The sequence below is a fragment of the Anastrepha obliqua genome, chromosome 5 (assembly GCF_027943255.1).
Source record: "Anastrepha obliqua isolate idAnaObli1 chromosome 5, idAnaObli1_1.0, whole genome shotgun sequence".
Classification (NCBI taxonomy): Eukaryota; Metazoa; Arthropoda; class Insecta; order Diptera; family Tephritidae; genus Anastrepha; species Anastrepha obliqua.
The window spans coordinates 106,637,053-106,658,168 of record NC_072896.1 but is presented as its reverse complement, the minus strand read 5'-3'; the positions used below and the strand labels follow the sequence as shown (position 1 = coordinate 106,658,168).

Below are 21,116 nucleotides of genomic sequence, written 5' to 3'. Positions count from 1 at the left end.
TGATGTTTATGCCGCCGAATGTAACTCCTTTGACTCAACCAATGGATCAAAACGCAATAAGAATAACAAAGCTACATTACCGAAATTCTCTCTTGGCAGCTATTTTCTCCGATGATTGCGATTTGATCCAATCATTAAAAAAAATTTGCTTGAGAGATGCTGTTACATTTTGGATAGAGCTTGGAATAAATTTAAACAGGAGACGTTGGCGAAATGCTGGAAAAATATTTTAAACTTTGCAAACCTGAAAGACGATGACGACGATGACATTCCACTTAGTGTCTTGAAAACCCAAATAGAAGCTGAAGCTAAAAGTATAGAAAAAGAAGCTGCCGAAATTCTCGAACACTTACATCCTGAGGTAGTTATGGTTTTGATGTAAATAAAAAAACACACGATAACAATAATAAATATTTATTAGGCTACTTTCACAGAAGAAGAAATAAGAGACTGGAATAACGACGACTTGATTGAAGAGGCTGAAGCTATTGAAGAAAGCGAATCCGAAGATGAAGTTGAAGCTACAGGTGGAAATGAACAAAAGCGCATAAGTTCATCCGAAGCCGTAACAATTTTCAACAAAGCTATAACATGGGCAACTGCTGAAAAAATTAACCCGAGGAAAGTTAATGTGCTACAATCACTGCGCGAAAAGGCTGTATTGAATGCGGTAGAAAATAAGAAACATCAAACCAAGATCACTGCTTTTTTTTCTAATAATTTGTAAACAACATTCATATTTCCTAACATTTTTTATTAAATAAACTGGCAATGAATTACAAAACATGAAACCAGATACTCTCTTTGATTAACTATGCCTAAAAATGGCAGGGTATAAAAACTGTTAAAACGAATACATATACATATGTATATTAAAAATACATAACTTTCGAAAACTCGAACATTTCGATAACTCGGACAGGGCTGGTTTTCATTAGTTCGAGTTTTCGCGAGTGCACTGTATGTATGTTTTGTAAAAAAGTTGTTATTTCTACACATATTCCAGTTCTTTACATTGGCGACAAGTCCCTTTGAAAGGTTTTTCTTCATAGAAATTATTTTGGTGGAATATTTTGGAGTTTTTGGTTTGTTTAATTATTATTAACGATATGCAGAAAAGACAAGAAGAAGAAGCAACTTATATTGCTAATAATCTGCCACAGTCGATTGAATTCTCAACCTGCCTCGAAAATTGATGTAGTATTAACACATGGGCTGAGAAGTCCCGGGTATACCAAAGAAAACACTTTTTTTGGTCAAAATGAGCACTAATCATCAAAGTAATTTCCATCAAGAACAACACAATCATTGCAGCGCCGCTCTAAAAACGCCAATTTCAGCGATAACCTCTTTATTCGAGCGAAATTTCTTACCGGCAAGCATTTTCTAGGTCTGCGAACAGCCAGTAGTCGCTGCGAGCCAAATCTGACGAATATAGTGGATGTGGGAGGGATTCGAAGTCCAATTCGTGTAGTTTTGCCAAAGTTTTTTCGGCAGGCAATGGCAAACCTCCGAGTGTAGTTCTGCCATGAAAAAGCTCCTCATAAAAAAATATCTGCCGTTCGGAGTCGGCTAACTCGCGCAACTTCACTTTTCGATCATTCAAAATGGTTTTGGGGATTTTTCGATGTCCACTACGTTATGCATCATCGGTATCTGTACGACCATGTTTAAAGTGAGCAAACCATCGTTCTGATGAAGAGGAGCACCACAACACTTTTCGGGCCATTGCGTTGCTTGAACCATTTTCTTCCCATCAAGAAGCAGTGTAAAATTAAAACACGATCCATTTTTTGATCGACTGTTTTGAAAATAACAAAAGTAGCGTCACTCTTAGCACAATAACTCACGAACTAATGAATAGAATATAATGAAATTTTAACAGCTGTCTTTCTAAGGATAGTACTAACTGAAAAAGAGGTGAATGCAATAAAACTAGTGCCATCTACATATGTGTTAGGCACGGGACTTTCAGCCCATGTGTTATATAATAATAATGGATATGGGTCGTTCTACGTCAAGTGACCCACCTTTCTTTTAAAAATAGGTTATTATTAAAAAAATATATTTCGGATGCCGTGGTACCAAAATTCAAAAAAATTACGGATTAAATATGGCGCACGATTTATTTAAAATTCAGTATCACAGTTTCGTTTAATTCCTAGATTTGGAATACTAAATGTATCGATTTTTATGTCTAAGAATTCTGTAATAAACTGCTAATTTACCTTAAATAAAATAATAATAAATAAATAAAATCGAAAACTAAGCGAGATAATGAACAAGTTTTTCATTAAAAAAGTTGTACCACAAATTTCGCTAAAAGATCCCTTTTTCGATGTCTCGAAAAGAATGCCATAGCAAACAAATTCTTCGAAATTCAGGTGTTTAACACAAAGAAGCGTAATCTTTTTTGTTTGATTCCTATATCGCAAAAACCAAGAAAGATATCGTATTCGATTTTTATATCGGATTTCTGCAACATACTGTAGTTTTATTTAGCCGAATGGATTTGTACGGGACTTCAGTTCAGTAGAGTGTATTTCTGCCATGAAAAAGCTCCTCATAACAAAACATCTTCCCTTTAGAAGAATAGGACCTACACTTTTGGAACAACATCAAAATGCACAACACAAATTGGAGAAGGAGTTACGTCAAGCATTCAACGAATGATATATTTATGGATCTTAGCACTAAAAAAAAAAAAATATAGTTAGCGAGGTTAATGGCAACCCGACATCACTTATCCGCACTTGTCTTCTTTGTTAGTTATGGAAATAAACTCGTATCATTAGTAATTCTTTTTTAAGTTAGCTTTTAATTCCTAATTCTGTTACCGGCCACACTGTATAATAATGAATAACTTAGGTATAAAACTAAGATATACATAGTATATTAGGAACAAGTTTTTCTTCGAACTAGCTAAAAAATGGCATTACCAATATTCTTTATAATTTCGAATATCATGAAAACTAGGCGAGATATCAAAAAATGTAGGCATTCATATTTTTCGCTTTGTCTTCACGCGCTCTGTGAGAATGCATCAAGTTACGACGCTACGTAAGCAAAAATTTGCTTCAACTCAAGCACTTTTTTCGGCTTTTTGATCTTTTTGTGTTAAGTGTGAATAAATTATGATAAATATTTCTATACCAATTTTTCTATTTATACGGCATTTTAAATCTATTTCGTGCATTTATTGACATCTGTATTGTACTTACATACACATTTGTACATATGTACATACTTATATAGTAGCTTTTGTAAAATTTAATTAACGCATGTGTTACAGTGCTTCTCAATTTGTAAACAATTTTTAATTTACTTATTCTACAGAAACTTTACTCTCTCTGAATATACTCTCATATCTACACCCGTATGCTCGTACAATTGAACTTTTTATACACGAGTATGTATTTAAGTACATGACATGTGTAAGTATATCACGCTCCCCACTTGACTCACATGTGGTCCAAAGTTGAAAACCTGCCAACTCAAAATTACTATGCATTTCCCTTTGCTGTTGGTATCGCACGCGCGCTCTTTCTTGCTCTCCCTCTTTTTCTCAATATCTTTCCCGGCTATGGCCTACAATACACTTAGTACAAATTGAATAGCTGATTTGTGTGGTCGGTTGATAGATGTCGGTGAGCTCCTATGATATAACGTCAGTTTTTAGCCATTGGTGCTTACGTGAAAATGCATAGATCGCATTGGTAGTTTCTGCAGTGTTTTCCAAACCTTCACCATATTGACATTATTCTTGCGGCTGACAACGATTTCCTTCACCAACCAATCAACGTATTTATTTGTGGCTTATTCCAAGTACATAAATGTGAGCTGTTTTTTTCGTAGTACAAATTCGCATTATAGGAAACTTTTGAAAATATAATTGCAAAGTGGAAAAATGCACAACAATAATAATAATAAAATCTGTGGTTCCGCGAATGGCTTACGGAAGTGTTGTTAGTGATTAGTGGCTCATCGAAAGCAAAACGACTAAGTTCGTTTGTTGCCTTAAAATAAAAGTTATTTATTTGCGAGATCGTCACCGCCGGTATTTCCATACTAATGCAATAACAAATAGCTTTATAAACTTCGTGGACATTTAAATAGAAACAGAAGAAAGTTTTAAATGGTTATATAAAACTGGTTTATTTGAAAATTATTTATAAACCTTCGCTGACACAAGCAGATTCTTTGAATACATTGCATAAAACTATTTAAAATAAGTCGAACATTACGTTCCCTTTGCTTAACGTTTGGGCGAAACGAAGCGATCAAAAAGTTCAGTGATATTGCAGTGCCTCCTGTTGCCTGCTTGTGTTAAAGGTTGCTCACTTTATAAATACGGAGTAAATACAAAAACAAAAAAAAAAAAAAAAAAAAACCGCGTGTGGTTCATCGTTATCACTTACAATGTCAGACAAGGTAATTTAAAGAAAGAAAATAACAGAAACAAAAATAATAAACCATAAAAAAGGGGGGAAAAATAAAATAAACCAATAAAATTTCACTTTTGTGTTCAAAGTTGCTGGAAGTGCATGTGTTTTTTGAAATAAATTTTATGTTTCACTAGCTCACCCGGCGAACTTTCTTCCGCCCTAAAGGCAATAAAAAAGCAGATTTTTGATTTTATTAAGTTCATTTTTTTAATAATCAAGTATTTCAATGAAGCTTTACTCGTAATAGATTGCACTCTTCAGTTAAGGGGGTCTTCTGGTCTCCAGCGAAAAAAAAATCGATTTTTTTTTTTTGCATAATTTTGTTGTATGTGTATGCGAGAATACGCCACAGAAAGGATTTTTTGAAAATCGCATTTTTTCACATTTTTCTGGGCACCGAAGTGTACCCTCCTCCGGCCGTTTTATCATAAACTTTATCTTTAAACGCGTTTCCCCGAAAATCGTGTTTTTTAAGCATTTTGGTCAGACTTTTCATAGTAGTTATACTCCGATTTCAATGGTTTTGGTCTTAAAAGGTTCGGAAAACTTACCGTTAAGTTTCCCCGTGTACGATTTTTGAAATTTTTTTTCATTCCATTTTTATAACCTTTTAAAGTTCAAAAAATGAGCAAAGAAAATGTTTTTTGCAAATTGTTGCATAACTTTTGAAAAAAATTAAAAAAAAAAAATCTGTCACGGGAAAACTTAACCAGGGCAACTCTGAAGACAACGCATATCTAATTTTTGCTTTCTGATTACCCAGGTGGAAAAACCGTGACCAAAATGGAGACCTGTTTCGTTTGGAGGTGGACGTCTTCAGCGCCATTTCAAGGTCGCGGGTGTTAATTTTTTTCAAAATCAAAACCATTTTTTAAAAGCCAAGACATGTACCTTTAAAATAAAAAATTTTTTTTTTTTAAATATTCCCAGGATTTGTCACAATCAATCCCCAAAAAAACCCTTCATTTCAGGGCCTCGAGACCAGAAGACCCCCTTAAGCACCTTGTGATACACGACATTTTTTGTTTTATTATCAGGTGCAAGAACAAACAACGCAGATGGTATTCCGACCCGTGAACATGCCCCATATAATTGACCATGTGAGAAACATTGATTTTCTAGTTTCAGACCACAAAGTTTCAAGGATTGACCCTGTGATTTGTTAATGGTCATGGCGAATGCAAGATGGATCGGAAATTGAAGTCTTTTAAACTCAAACGGAAGATCGGTTGGGATCATCGGGATCCTCGGAATGAGAATTTCTTCTCCTTCGAATTTTCCTTTGAGTATCGTCGCGTAAATCACATTGTTCATCAATTTATTTACCTCCAAACGCGTACCGTTGCAAAGTTTTGGTGGGCTTATGTTTCGAAGTATGATTACTACGTAGCCAACTTTTAGGCGTAAATTGAGCGGTGGTAAGCCAGGCACATCTAAGGAGTTTAAAAATTCAATTAGATAGTTGGTGGCTTCATCTTCATTTGTTACACAGTCAATGGACTTGAATGAAAGCATTGTTCCAATGATATCATTTTGAATTATGTAGTTTAGGTCATCCACATCTTATTTCTTAGCCGCTAAATTTGCTCACTCACTCAACCATTCATTATTTTTGTAGTTATTAATGATGTTTGGGAATACTTTATTGATAAGTTCGTCTTTCGATGAGACAAAGTTACAGACATTCTGAGGAAATGAAATCAGTCTGCTCGATTCGTCGACAGGTACTCGACCATTACCGATAGTCAGCAATTGCTCAGAGAAATCTTCAGTAGATGTATCATTAAGTAATGCAACTCTCATGTTTGTTGTCAGCTGAAGTTTCTTCACATAGCGCCATAGATTCGATGATTTGAGGCAAGCGTTTATTTCGTCAGCAGCCGTTGATCTTGGAATTACTGGCAGTGTTTGGCGAAAGTCGCCAGACAGTAAAATCATTGCGCCTCCAAAAAAGTCAATAATGGCAATTTCACTCTTCCACTAAGGCAGCACAATCCGGGAGTTTCTCCGGAAAACTTCAATGCGCCACAATACTCGCAAACAACGTTCATTGGCCCAATGCAAACGCTAGGATGCAAGCAGTAATCAGTGTTGCAATCATATCGAAACGCTGCTCGATTCCAATCAGCACTTGATAATTCTCTTCTTGTGCGTCGAAAATGATCTACTTGTTGATCTCTGTTATTCGCTCGACGATTTCGCATTGGCAACCGAGCCGTTTCACGAGCTGCCTCATTTTGCTCTTGTGGTTGAGAAGCACGAAGTCGAGCCATACTAACCCGGCGCTCTTCACGGGCAATTCTTGTGCTTCTTCAGTCGTCTCATTCGCAATGTTTCGTATCCTTGCATTACGGCTTTGTCGGGTAAGATTCAATCGTCTTGGTCGCGGCATTGATAATGATAATTCAAAGAGAATACAAATTACTGTGATTATATATTTCTGGCAAAATTAATATCATCAAATTTTCTACTTAACCATAGACAAAATTACGTTTAGCTGTCATTTGCGTTTTGATATTCCATTTCAGATGCGTTTTTGTTATCCCACATTTTATAGTGACTTCACGGAGACGCGTTCGAATGGGATAAAAAGTATCCTACCTCTGTACCTCTCCACCAATTTTCAGCCAAATCGGTTCAGCCGTTCTCGAGTTATAAATAATGTAACTAACAGGACTTTTTTTTTTTTTTTTAATTTGAAAATTGGAAAAGTAATGAATTACAATCACAATGAATTAAAAAGCATTAGCGACTAGGCCATCAGCTTAATGACTTTCTTTTATATATATAGATTATTACTGTTTTAGGAAAAAAATATGTAAATAAATGTACGAGTATGTAAGTAAATAATTAATAAACACCCTCTATTGAAAAAAACAACCTAACCTTTTCCAAATAAGAGCACAATGACCTTCGAAATGTCTCAACCATATCCACAGCTTGAAGAAACTTTACACCTGTTTTTGAAATGGAATGACTAACGCTATAAAATAATTTGCAAAATTGTTGTGTTATGATTAAAAAAAAATAATTGAATGCAATAAAAAATTTCGCTTTTACCAAAATTTGAATGTACCAACTATTAAATTTAATGCCTTAAATATATATTTTTGTAATAATTTCTAATCAATATCTAAACTAAATTTGGTTTGGGATCCACCACATCAAAAAAATACGGGTGAAGCTTTAACTGACAGAAGTTGATCGACATAACCACATCGAAATATGGCAATTTGAAGCACCAACCTTTAGAAAAAAATTTCCATCTAAAGACAAAATTGTACCTAGTAAGTCATCGTTACTTAGCAGCAATGGCTAAAATGTGCACCGCAAAGATCCCAGTGGTGTGGCCTAGTGTTCACAGTACCCCATACCGTGCCGTCTTATCGATCGGCCGCAGGGGAAACACTTAAGAATGTAAAAATCTTTGACACCTACACAACCTCTGTCACCTTAACAGTGGTGGAAACCGATTGGTAGGTAGTGACTTGAAGTCTCAGTGGAAGCAGTTGTTTTAGCAAACGAACGTGACCCAGTTAGTGTGACGATCCAGTTAGTGTGATCGTCACGTTATTTCCATCCTGCTTTTTAACCTCTATATCCCGAAGCTCACGAAACCAGCAGAGGGGGTTTCCTTGACTTCATACGATGACGATGAATCCGGCAATGACAGTGATTAAAATTAAACCACTATTACTCGAATATTCTCGCTTCTTCACTGCGAAGAACTCACTACTTTCCCCAGAAAATCCATGGCAACCCTTTCTACCAACTGGGTGAAGGAGATCAAAGTCCCATTGAACGTAAAAGCCGTCAACACACCTATTCCGTTTGAAAACAACCGACTTTTCTGGGTGTAACTTTTTATAGTTTGCTCTCCTTCTCGATGTATACAATTGCGATCGCTATTACGGTCCGCAAGCGCAATAAGGTTTTCAAATCGCTAAATGTTAGCCTTGGAGTAAAGATAAAGAAACGTTGCTGGCGACATTTAAGGTCATCGCCTTAAAGAAGAAATAAGTGATACGTGGGGGATACAGCAGCAAACATGCCAAAATATTGCACTCAGGACAGCGATGGGATGTCGGTCTTCTATCCAAGGTTTTCACATTGAGGCTTATAACGAGCATAACGCCATGTTCAGCATGCAGTTCTTGTTAGCTTACCACCGTAGGAATTACCTCAACAACATGACTGAATCATCTCCTAAGCCCGACAGTAAGAACCTCCATCGACTGACTGAAGGGATCCGCTATCAGCGACCTTCATCGACAATTCTTCACTACTTTTATGTACTCTTGCTTCCCGAATACCGTTATTGGAGTCCAATCATCACCCATAGTAGACGAAGAGCTTCAGCTGCCTCGTGTGACTCGCATTATCCTGGCACAATCACGTCCTGGATATTGTATTGTATATAGCAGGTAAACTGCTACTTATTCAGACATACTTAACTTAAGCTCGGAGTGTGAAGTTACCACGCATCTTCTTAACGCATCGTTTTCCTCTGGTTCTACCCTGTCGAAATAGCCTTCTTGGGCTTGCCGTTGGATGAAATAGGTAAGGTTCACCTAGAACTTCTTTGCGCTAGGTAGAGCGCTTTGTTTTCGAACCCAAAGCAACGAGCACAGCGGCATGGCTGTCGGAGTAGATATATCCCTGCTACTTTTAGGGGTCTCGGTGGTCTAGATCTCGAAAATTTAGGGTATTTTTACAATAAAAAAAAATACCAGTCTAACGGTTAGACGCGATAGAAGTGAAACCTTCCGTAAAACAAACTGAGAGAGAATGAGACGAAAGCAGCATTAGGGGCGGGATAATTATAGGTTCATTATAATATTGCTATAAAGTTCATATTTTGTTTTCTTCATTTTATTATTATTCATCCTCAATGTTTTCAATTTCAACAAATGATACGAGTGGCTTATGATAGCTAAAATATGATACAAATGCTTTGGTTTCGATGTTGTCAACATATCTTTGAAATACCGCGTCAAATGTTGTTTTTGATCGTGTTGTTGATTCAGTGCGATTGTTACACATTTTTAAATTGAATGTTGTATTGAGAAAGTCAATTGAAGGAACCGCTGTGTCCAATGCAAAATTTACGTTAAAATCGCCACTTAAAATCATTGGAACTTTATCGTAATCTTTTCTAAGTATCCGCGATACTTCTGGTGTATACTTTATTAAATTTTCGTGAATGAATTCCGTGATGCTATTTATTAATTTTTTTTTTCTGTCGATATTCACGACACTTTTCTGCATTATTTTTCGGCATAATTGCGGTAAATATTTAAAAATGAAAATATTTACGAATATAAAAATACACACGCGGTTGCTATTATGAGCGTCCCCAGCAAAACCTGCGTGACCGAAACTCTAACACAATTACATTTTTTTGAATGTTACAAACACATATGCACGCAGGTTTTGCTGGGGCGTGACCGAAACTCTAACACAATTACACATATGCACTCGTATTTGTTTGAAAATCGACTTTCTTTTTGGTTCTCCGTCACCTTTGGAAAATGTGTAAATAGTAAGCAAACTTTATTCAAATATTTTCCCTCATTTTTGCATCAGTAAAATTAAACAAACGCTGTAGCCGAATGGGTTGGTGCGTGACTACTATTCAGAATTCACAGAGAGAACGTCAGTTCGAATCTCGGTGAAAACACCAAAATTAAGGAAAACTATTTTTCTAATAGCGCTCACCCCTCAGCAGGCAATGGCAAAACACCGAGTGTATTTCTGCCATGAAAAAAAGCTCCTCATAAACATATCATAAAATAAAATAAAATAACTGTATAAAAAAAAATTTTTTCTTGTGATTCGAACCAAGGATTTTGGATCGGAAGCTCACAATGCTAGTCGCTCGGCTACCGCGCCATGCTGTCGGTGCTGGCCTAAAAGTTATTTAGTTCGTCGCTACGTTTATATCAACATATAATATAACGCTTCGTAACTAAATAACTTTTAGGCCAGACCCGACAGCATGGCGCGGTAGCCGAGCGACTAGCAATGTGAGCTTCCGATCCAAAATCCGTGGTTCGAATCACAAGAAAAAATAAAAGTTATTTAGTTCGTCGCTACGTTTATATCAACATATAATATAATGCTTCGTAGCTAAGAGGTCGCTTTTTCGTTTCACTTTTCCTCAAATCACTCCCAACGATTCTAAAGAAGTTTTCACTTCAAAAATTGAAAACGATATTTAAATTTTTAGGCTTTTTATTTAACTTCTTTTACATAAATAATGGAAAAAAAATCACTTTTAAGAATTCCAAAAATGGCGCTGAAGTTGACCCTTCCGAAAAATTGGATCTGGATGGTGTTGTCCCAAATTTCAGACGATTCGGTTGAATAGTTTTTTTTTTTGACAACATCAGGCCGAAAAAAGTAGTTTTGAATAATTGAGTTTAAAGTTTTGAGATGGCAGGGTGCCGCATCGAAATATCAAAAAAAGTATATTTTTTGAAAATTCTACACCACCGGGACACCTTAATTGTGGCTACCTGCGCTTGGAAAACTCTACACTACTCCCCCACCCAACCCTTCCGTCTAACTTCGAGCCATCTGGAAACATGTTGGCCATGACCTGTCTCCAAATGTTGCACGCCACCCATTCCTCCCTTCAGGGAATTTGAATGGGATATCCATAGCTCAAGTCTACCTTGCTGGTCTAGCTAGCCGGCCAGAACACCTCAATTTGATTGCGGCGCATACAGCGGGTGTTGTCCCTGTGATGTTCACGGCTACCACATTCAGCATAGCGTTAAGCGCTAGCGTGGGAGTGGCCCGAAGCGCTCACTGATTCCAGTTACAGGGTCCGGCACGCGAAGTGTAACTAATTTCAGACCGCTCGCGCAGCTGATGCCCGGACATCGGCTGTCTGTTAGTTAACTAAATGACAACTCAGAGTATTGTTAACAAGTGCGCGGAAGCATTTTGGCGAGAGTAAACGCGAAAAAAGAAAATCAGTAATGGATTTCAAACGTAATAGTGCGATTTCATTATATTTGGCTGGAAAATCACAACCTATGTACTATTGTTCGTGAGCTCGAGTACCTTAAATTAAATAAAGTGCCGCCGCATACTGAAAAATGATCTCAAAGCCAAGCCTTACAAGAGCCAAAATACCCATGATCTCACACTAAAGCAGCAACAAGCCAGACTTGAAATAACCAAGGAATTGTTTCGCTTGGACGAAAGTAACAATTTCCGAACATTGTTTTTTTTTGACGAGAAAATTTTTCAATTTGAGCACTTCGTCAACTCCCAAAACGATAGGGTTTATATGACAGACAGTTCATACGAGAATTTAAGATTGGCCATCAGGAGGCAGCACCGGCCAAATGCAATGGTTTGGGCCGCTGTAACCGCATATGGGCTCTCTCCAATCGTTTTCATCGAGTCTGGTGTCAAGGTAAATGCGAAATATTATCGGGAAAGTACTATGGAGGTTTCTTTGAAGCCGTGGGCAGACAAACATTTCGATGGCAGACCACGGACGTTTCAACAGTGAACCACGAATGGCTAAAACACAAAGTTCCGAACTTCATAACATCCACACAATGGCTCTCAAATTCATTAGATGCGAATTCGATGGATTATTCTCTTTGGGCCATATTGGAGAGCAAGGTCTGAACTAAAAGATTCACCGGTCTTAAGGGGTAACACCACTGTACACGCGTAAAATAAACACGATTTTTAAAGAATTTGTTTGTATAGAAGTTATTACTTATATACTAAAATACAAAACTACAAAGTTTGATCGAAAAATTTTACAAAATGGCGGCATTGGAGACATTTTTGTAATGTGGTTTCTCTTGAAGGAGCTTCGCGGCACGCAGCACAGAGGGTGCAAATTTTAATCTGGAACAAAGAAACAATTTTTTTCTAGATAAGAATAGCTAGAGAAGCACGTAGGGGATTTAAAAAATATTTATTTTTGTGGAATTAGCAAGCATTTGAAGGAAAAAACTCTATTTTGGACTAAGAAAACGGCACTTAAATAATTATAACAATCGTTTAAATTAATCTATCGAAAATCCCCTACGCTCTTCTCTTAAGAAGGTTATTATACAGACGTAGTGAAAAATCTGATTAAAAGTATTTAAAATTGTTTGAGTTATGCTGCGTGCCAATTTCAGAAAACGTGTTTTGAGAAAAACGCGTTTAAAGTTTGGAAATTTGGAGGAGTCGTTAGGTAGCAGTCACTAACGCTTGGTTAAAAGCTTAAAATATTTATGAAATAGACTTTGGTAACGTATAAAACTTTTTGTTCTGTATTTTAAAAGGTTCAAAGAATTTTTTAAGCTTATAAAAAAAAATCAATTTTTTGAAATTTTTACAGTGGTGTTACCCCTTAAGGGGGTGGTAGGGTTTAGCGCTAAAAAAAAAGACTTTTTTTTGAATTTTTTACAGAAATATGGCTTAAGATACTTTAATAAAATCAGTTGCATGTTATTGTACATCTTTTCAATAAGTTTTTAAAAAAAATTAATAATAAAATATTGACAAATAAGCCCATGACAGAGTTTTTTTGGAGATATGTTTTTCGAGAGGTGCTCTGCGGTGCCAATCGGCATTCGTCGTAGAATCATCTGAAACTAAAAAAGTCGAATTTTTCAGTTAAAGTATGACGTAATGCTCCCCCCTACATTAATAAAATTTTTTTTTTTTTCATTTTTGTAGTTTTGGTGGCAAAAAAACGTAAAACGAGCATTTTTGGCGAAAAATTTCGCCATATTTGTAAGTGAAAAACAACCTTAAAAAAAAAAATAAAAAAAAACAGTGTGGGGGGAGGTATTTTTGATTTAGAAAACGTGTGCCAAATTTGAAAAGAATCGGTTGAATAGTTTCGGAGTTGTGATAGGCACCGACTTTTAAGAAGTCGTTTCGGGAAAAACGCGTTTGAAAAAATGACTCTGAAAAATCTATGCTCCGCATTCGAGGTAGAGTGCCTACAAAGGCTATAACTTTGAGAGTTCTGCTCCGATCCACTTAAAATTTTGACACAACATTCTTGAAATGATTTACTATAAGATGAGCGAAGAAAAAAAATTTCGACCCTACCCCCCCCCCCCCCCCCCCTTAAGGAGCTGACAAAAGCCATTGTCCGCGAGTGTGCCAAAATACCTGCAAGTCACATTCGGGCATCTGCGATTCGTTCCTGGACGAGCAAAAATAAATTGATTCTTAAGTTTGTATTATTTTCACACATTTTTTACTTTGAATTGAATAAAAGTAATTTTCCAAAATAAATTTATGGCCTTTTTAATTGGTTACATATTGAGTGCCGGACCCTGTAGTTTGCTATTTACTTATAAGCAAATGGTATACTATTCCACTACAATACTATATGTAAATATACATATGCATTGGGTACAAAAAATTTGGTTGAAATCAATCAAGAACTTTATCACAGGTTACAATTATTTTGAAATCTTGCAATTTTTATTTACATCACTATCAATTTCAGAATATTAGAAAAATAAATTGATGATGCGTCCATCGCCATGTCGGTAGTTCAAAGTCCGTTACGCGGCACGCGATGTCAATTAACGTATTGGAGTCAATACATTCTTAGAGAAGAAATTTTATACTTCGGGCGCATACGTTTCCATATCTACATTTGTATGTGTTTATGCATACCGTGGCACGGCGATAAAAGTGTATTTGCAAATGTACTAATTTACAGACATATTTTAATTAGTCTGCGGAAGGTTTTTAAATCGCGATAAGATTTAAGATTGTTTTTACGATGCTTATTATAATGAGCGCTTTATAAAGAGTAAATAGTAACAGCTCGTGCTATGCTCTATGGCATGGTATGGTATGGTAAATAAATGTATTCTAGGCATAAAACAGTTGTGGATACAAATAACAATAAAGTATACCATGCAGTAGTTACAAAGTTCATTACTTAGTAGTATTGGCAGCAAGAAAATCCGGCGTCTGGTTAATGAACAAATGAAAATACTCCAGTCGCGAAATTCCAATGTATAGTTGAGTTTTATTGGACCATAGTGCACTGCGATCTTTGATGTGGTTTATTGTCTATTGTGTTTCACGCGCACCTTTAACTGAAGGCTTCTAATGAATTTGAGTACTTCCTTGAGCTTTCTGTGGCATATTGTCAATTGATCCAGAGTCACACCAACTAGGTGAGTGAGTCTCCGTCGTATCGATATAGTTTTACCGAATTTGCTCTAAAACATATTAGTGTGGAGAAAAAGAAATCTACTATTTTTGCGTAAAATTTTTGCGCAAATGCTTTAAAACTGCTTTATGGTCAATCTTTAGCTCCTGGGCCATACTACGACTACTAACATGTTGGTCAACTTCGATTATTTCTCTGATTTTATCGACATTTTCGACATTATCAACATTTTTTAAATCAAAGACTCCTGAACGGAGTCGACGAAACCAAAATTGCAGGTAATTAGCTGTTCCATTATTGTTATCATAAATACCATTCACAATTTCAGCGGCCAGACTTGCATTTTCGCCTTTATCAAAGAAAAACTGTAAAATGTACCGAATTTGTTAAATTCCATTGTTGGGTGTTTAGCCGAATATTTGTGGATTGAGTTTTGATGTTGTTCCACATATACATATATATACACAAATACATATAATATATAGTCATTACATGATGCTACATACATATATAGTGCCAAAAAACAAAAAATCTAAATCTTTTTTTCGGACATTCTGTTTCTACAGTACAGTTATAGTTCACCAAAACTCTTACGTAGATATTATTTGTCGAGGCAAATTTTAGTGAAATAAATAAGAAAAAGTTTTTCTAATAATGGTCGCCCCGCGGCAAACCTTCGAGTGCATTTCTGCCACGAAAAGGCTCCTCATAAAAACCATTTGCCTTTCGGAGTCGGCTTAAAAACTGTAGGTCACTCCATTTGAGGAACAACATCAACAACGCACACTACAAATAGGAGGATGAGTTCGGCCAAACACCTAACGCGTTGCCAATAGACCTCTTCTATTCGCCATTGCCCCGCTCGCTATCTCTACGCTCGATTAACTTAACGAAAAATTTGAATACGAAAGTAACAACAAAGTTATCGAGTAAGATTCGCAGCTAGCGAGTATGGCTATAGTTACCGCTCTTTAGACTGAGGTACATCTTACAAACACATGCAATTTAAGGCAGCGTTGCCAATATATGTTCATTTGTACCAGTTGCTGCATCTGTTCCCAGAAGAGGCCTTATAAATAAAATTTCTCATTCATAAATGGTAGATCCTCTTCTACACGTGTTCACCCAACAATCGATTTGAAAGCAGCCTGAATTTAAATCCGATCAAGGACTGTTAATTCAGTAGTATGTCCCAAAAACTCAAAGCGAAACTAATCGACCAGGCTGTTTCCAAGTACATTTTTTGACGTGATAACGTCTTATAATTCGATTTAACAGGCTGCACGCACGAAAAAATGTGTCGTTACCTTGCTCATTACTGTTCATTGCCGTTACCTTGCTCATACTAGTGTTACCTTGCTCATTACTGTTCATATGTAGTTACCTTGCTCATTTGTAGTTACCTTGCTCATATGTAGTTACCTTGCTCATATTAGTGTTACCTTGCTCATATGTAGTTACCTTGCTCATATGTAGTTACCTTGCTCATATGTAGTTACCTTGCTCATATGTAGTTACCTTGCTCATATTAGTGTTACCTTGCTCATATGTAGTTACCTTGCTCATATGTACTTACCTTGCTCATATTAGTGTTACCTTGCTCATATGTAGTTACCTTGCTCATATGTAGTTACCTTGCTCATATGTAGTTACCTTGCTCATATGTAGTTACCTTGCTCATTGCATTGAATGAACTGCAAGCGAAAGAGCGGAAGGAACGACAAAGCAAACAAAGCAAACGAACGGCAACGTTCGACATCTTGCTCTCCCCTACTTAAGTGAGCGTATATATGTATGTATGTATATGCGCATATGTACATATATAAATTCACGTATTTGTATTGGCATATGCCTTCTTATTGATTATTATTATTTTGATTTACTTGAGAATTTCAAATAAAACCAAGTTTGTTAATAATACCTGTTGTTTTAATGTTATTATTATTATTTTTTTATTATATCTGAAGGAAAAAATGTATGGTAATATTTACCATATCTATACTAATATTATAAAGAGGAAAACTTTGTTTGTTTGGTTGTAATGAATAGGCTCAAAAACTACTGGACCGATTTTAAAAATTCTTTCACCATTCGAAAGCTACATCACGAGTAACATGGATTATATTTTATTTTGGAAATAGGGCTCGAGATATAGGTCAAAACGTGGACCCGGGTAACCTTCGGATGTGTATGTACAATATGGGTATCAAATGAAAGCTGTTGATAAGTGCTTTAATACGGGGTAATTTTCATACCTATTGATGACTAGGGTCTGGAAATATATGCCAAAACGTGGACCCGCCGTGTCTTTGCACCGAATTAAACCAAACTTACACACATTGTTAAGTAGGTATTGAAGATGATTTCCGTATAGTTTGAATACCTATTGGTAGATAGGGTCTCGAGATATAGGTCAAAACGTTGACCCGGGTAACCTTCGGATGTGTATGTACAATATGGGTATCAAATGGAAGCTGTTGGTGAATGCTTTAGTTCAGAGTATTTCCATCCGCTCCGTGACTAGGGTCTCGAGATAGAGACCAAAACGTGGACCCTAGAATGTGTTTGTACAATATGGATATCAAATGAAAGCTGTTGATAAGTGCTTTAATAGGGGGTAATTTTCATACCTATTGATGACTAGGGTCTGGAAATATATGCCAAAACGTGGACCCGCCGGGTCTTTGCACCGAATTAAACCAAACTTACACACATTGTTAAGGAGGTATTGAAGATGGTTTCCGTATTGTTTGGGTACATATTGGTAGATATGGTCTCGAGATATAGGTCAAAACGTGGACCCGGGTAACCTTTGGTTGTGTATGTACAATATGGGTATCAAATGAAAGCTGTTGATAAGTGCTTTAATACGGGGTAATTTGTTATGTTATGTTATGTTATGTTATGTTATGTTATGTTATGTTATGTTATGTTATGTTATGTTATGTTATGTTATGTTATGTTATGTTATGTTATGTTATGTTATGTTATGTTATGTTATGTTATGTTATGTTATGTTATGTTATGTTATGTTATGTTATGTTATGTTATGTTATGTTATGTTATGTTATGTTATGTTATGTTATGTTATGTTGTGTTGTGTTGTGTTGTGTTGTGTTGTGTTGTGTTGTGTTATGTCATGTTATGTTATGTTATGTTATGTTATGTTATGTTATGTTATGTTATGTTATGTTATGTTATGTTATGTTATGTTATGTTATGTTATGTTATGTTATGTTATGTTATGTTATGTTATGTTATGTTATGTTATGTTATGTTATGTTATGTTATGTTATGTTATGTTATGTTATGTTATGTTATGTTATGTTATGTTATGTTATGTTATGTTATGTTGTTAACACATTTTCGATTTCGGAGTAATAAAAGAGTGAAAAATAAAAGCGGCGAATAACTACATTTTTTCTGAGAGAGGTGAACAATTTATTGTTCGGTAAGTAAGGAAGTGCTCTAAAGCGCTGAAAAGGATTTATGAAATGAAACCCCCTTGAGGCATTTCAAATAAACAGTTAATATTATAGGCAAAATTTGAATAGGTTGAAATACAGCAATTAGTACTATAAATACTCGCATTTTTATTGAATTAATTTTATTAAAGTAATTTAAAATTGTATATTATATATAAAGGATTTTTACAATGTATAATAATTCATTTAATTTCAGACTCTCAAGTATGCGAAATATTCACAATTCCATTTCTCAATTGCCGATTACTGTGTCTTCACGGCGATTCTCTTGTTGTCCACAGGAACGGGTATCTATTTTGGCTACATAAAGTACATAAAATACTAAAAAGTAAATATTTAAATATATAACTGCGTTTGCTTGTTTCAGAAAGAAACCAGTTAAGCCAATCAGCGGTTTGCAGTTGAACAACCACAAAGAACCAGACTTTGGTTCCACAGCAATGAATGAGTACTTGTTGGGCTCGAGACGACTGAAAGTATTCCCGGTGGCAATGAGTCTTGTTGCTAGGTTGGTTTGGTATGTTAATTCATTTTCAATCAAATACTTATAAGATCTTTTCCGATATGAAAAGCTACATTTCCGGTGTCACTATGCTGGGCGTACCAGCGGAAATCTACAGTTATGGCACTCAATATTGGCTAATTATTGTGCCGGTTATTTTGATGGCAATTGTAGTATCAAAAGTTTATTTACCTGTCTTCTCGACCCTCAACGTGGGTTCATCGTATGAGGTACATATAGATTTTATATATTTTTAATTTAATAAAAATTATTTTGTGTTAGCTAATTTATGAAGATGTCATTTTAAATTGATGCTTTCCATTTCAATTCAACCGGGCTATTCGGGTCATGTTCTTCGATTTCGCTGTAACTTAAATATGTTGCTCTCTGGTCAAAAAAATGAGACACGTATTTTTTTGTTCGCCCGAAAAAATTTTTTTTCAAGAGTTATCGGCAATTTTGTTTTTCGGCTCAAACTCGATTTTTTTAAATTATATGAGAAATTTTTTTTTTAAATGCCCATAACTTAGTCAAAAATGAACCGATTTTAATAATTCTGGGTTCAAAATGATCGTAATTACTTACACGAGCGACGTCATGTTGAAACAATTGCAAAAAAGTAGTCGAAAATTTTTTATTTAGCAAAAAAGAAAAAAAAAAAATCAAACTTTTTCGAAATTCAATATTTCAAAAAGTGTATTTTTGTTTTTTTTATAACTTTCTCCAAATCAAAAGAACATCTCAAACTTTAATTGAGCTGAATGCCCAGTAGCTAAAATGCGTTGTTTTCGAGTAATGAATTTTTGAGTAAAAAACCTGTTTCGCACTCTTTGTTTTTTGCAAAATAAAACATTTTTAACTACATTTTTGCAATTGTTTCTGCATGAAGTCGATCGTGTAAGCAATTAGAATTATTTTGAACCCAGAATCATTCAAATCGGCTTATTTTTTACTAAGTTATGAGTAATTAAAAAACTGTTTTCTTATATAGATTCTTTCCATTTCAATTCAAAAGGGCTATTCGGGACATGTTCTTAGATTTCAATGTAACTCAAATATGTTGCTCTCTGGTCAAAATAATGAGACCCGTATTTTTTTGTTCGCCCGAAAAATTTTTTTTTCAAGCTTTATCGGCAATTTTGTTTTTCGGCTCAAAATCGATTTTTTTTAAATAATATAAGAAAATTTTTTTTTAATGCTCATAACTTAGTCAAAACTGAACCGATTTTAATAACTTTGGGTTCAAAATGATCGTCATTACTTACACAAGCGATTTCATGTAGAAACAGCTGCAAAAAAGTAGTTGAAATTTTTTTATTTTGCAAAAAACAAAAAGTGCGAAACAGGGTTTTTAGTCAAAAATTCATTACTCAAAAACAATTCAGGTAAATTGAAGTTTGAGGTGTCCTCTTGATTTGGAAAAAGTTATAAAATAAAAAAAAAATATACACTTTTTGAAATATTGAATTTCGAAAAAATTTCAATTTTTTTTCTTTTTTGCTAAATAAAAAATTTTCAACTACTTTTTTGCAATTATTTCTACATGAAGTCGCTCGTGTAAGTAATTACGATAATTTGAACCCAGAATTATTAAAATCGGTTCATTTTTGACTAAGTTATAGGCATTTAAAAAAAATTTTTCTTATATAATTAAAAAAAGTCGAGTTTGAGCCGAAAAACAAAATTGCCGATAACTCTTGAAAAAAAATTTTTTCAGGCGACCAAAAAAATACGTTTCTCAGTATTTTGGCCAGAGAGCAACATATTTGAGTTACATCGAAATCGAAGAACATGATCCGAATAGCCCGGTTGAATTGAAATGGAAAGCATCAATTACATTTTGCCCCGTTCAATAGAATACATCTTTTCAAACGACTCCAAAAATATTAGTAAAGAAAATATTTTTTTTTTTCTTCTTTATTATTCGTACTATGTTAAACAAAAAGCTCATATCAATTATCTTTGTTATAAACAAAATGGCTCAATATAGATTTAAGTTCTCTCATCAGACGATGGACATTAGTTTTGGTTACGGTATCTGCCACTCTCTCACAATTCATTTCATACTGCTACTCATTTTTAATCTCTTTTTTTGTTTTAACCAAATTTCTTTTGACAATTGCCCAATGTTTTTCAATGGGTCGCAATTATTAGAAAGTTTGGTTAGTTGTGGTCCGCTTGTACAATATTTTCTCCGTGGTTTTCATATCAGTTCATGGCAAGATGGGTATAATGGCACGATTCTAAAGTTTTATGAATGGCGGCAAACATTTTTGCAAATACCCCTTCATATAAATTTCTTAATTTAGAGTGCCCGTAGTAATGAACGTTTAGCTTTTCATACGACACTGGCAGATGTCTTGCCAAACCAAATATTTTTTAGAGCACTTGTCCAACATTTTTAGCTTAAAGGCACCTGGAACTCTTCCTCACTTCGTTGCAGTATAAAACTCAGCGCCCTGAATCCGCTTAAATTCGTCTTTGATGTATGTTTCATCGTCCATAACCACACAACC

General features: G+C 35.2%; 1 protein-coding gene across 3 annotated transcripts in view; it reads left to right on the top strand.

The window, feature by feature from the left end:
- The first annotated feature begins 3,622 nt into the window (after positions 1-3,622).
- Positions 3,623-21,116, top strand: part of LOC129247303 (sodium-coupled monocarboxylate transporter 2) — a 31,286-nt gene continuing 13,792 nt past the window's right edge. The window contains exons 1-4 of one of the 3 annotated variants that reach the window (XM_054886377.1): positions 3,623-4,431; positions 18,295-18,407; positions 18,466-18,606; positions 18,671-18,830. In XM_054886377.1, coding sequence (XP_054742352.1) covers positions 4,420-4,431; positions 18,295-18,407; positions 18,466-18,606; positions 18,671-18,830 — 426 coding nt within the window. In that variant the 5' untranslated portion in view covers positions 3,623-4,419. Of the gene's footprint in view, positions 4,432-14,551; positions 14,618-18,294; positions 18,408-18,465; positions 18,607-18,670; positions 18,831-21,116 lie in introns of those variants that run through there. The other 2 variants (XM_054886379.1, XM_054886378.1) reach the window with 2 other exon arrangements.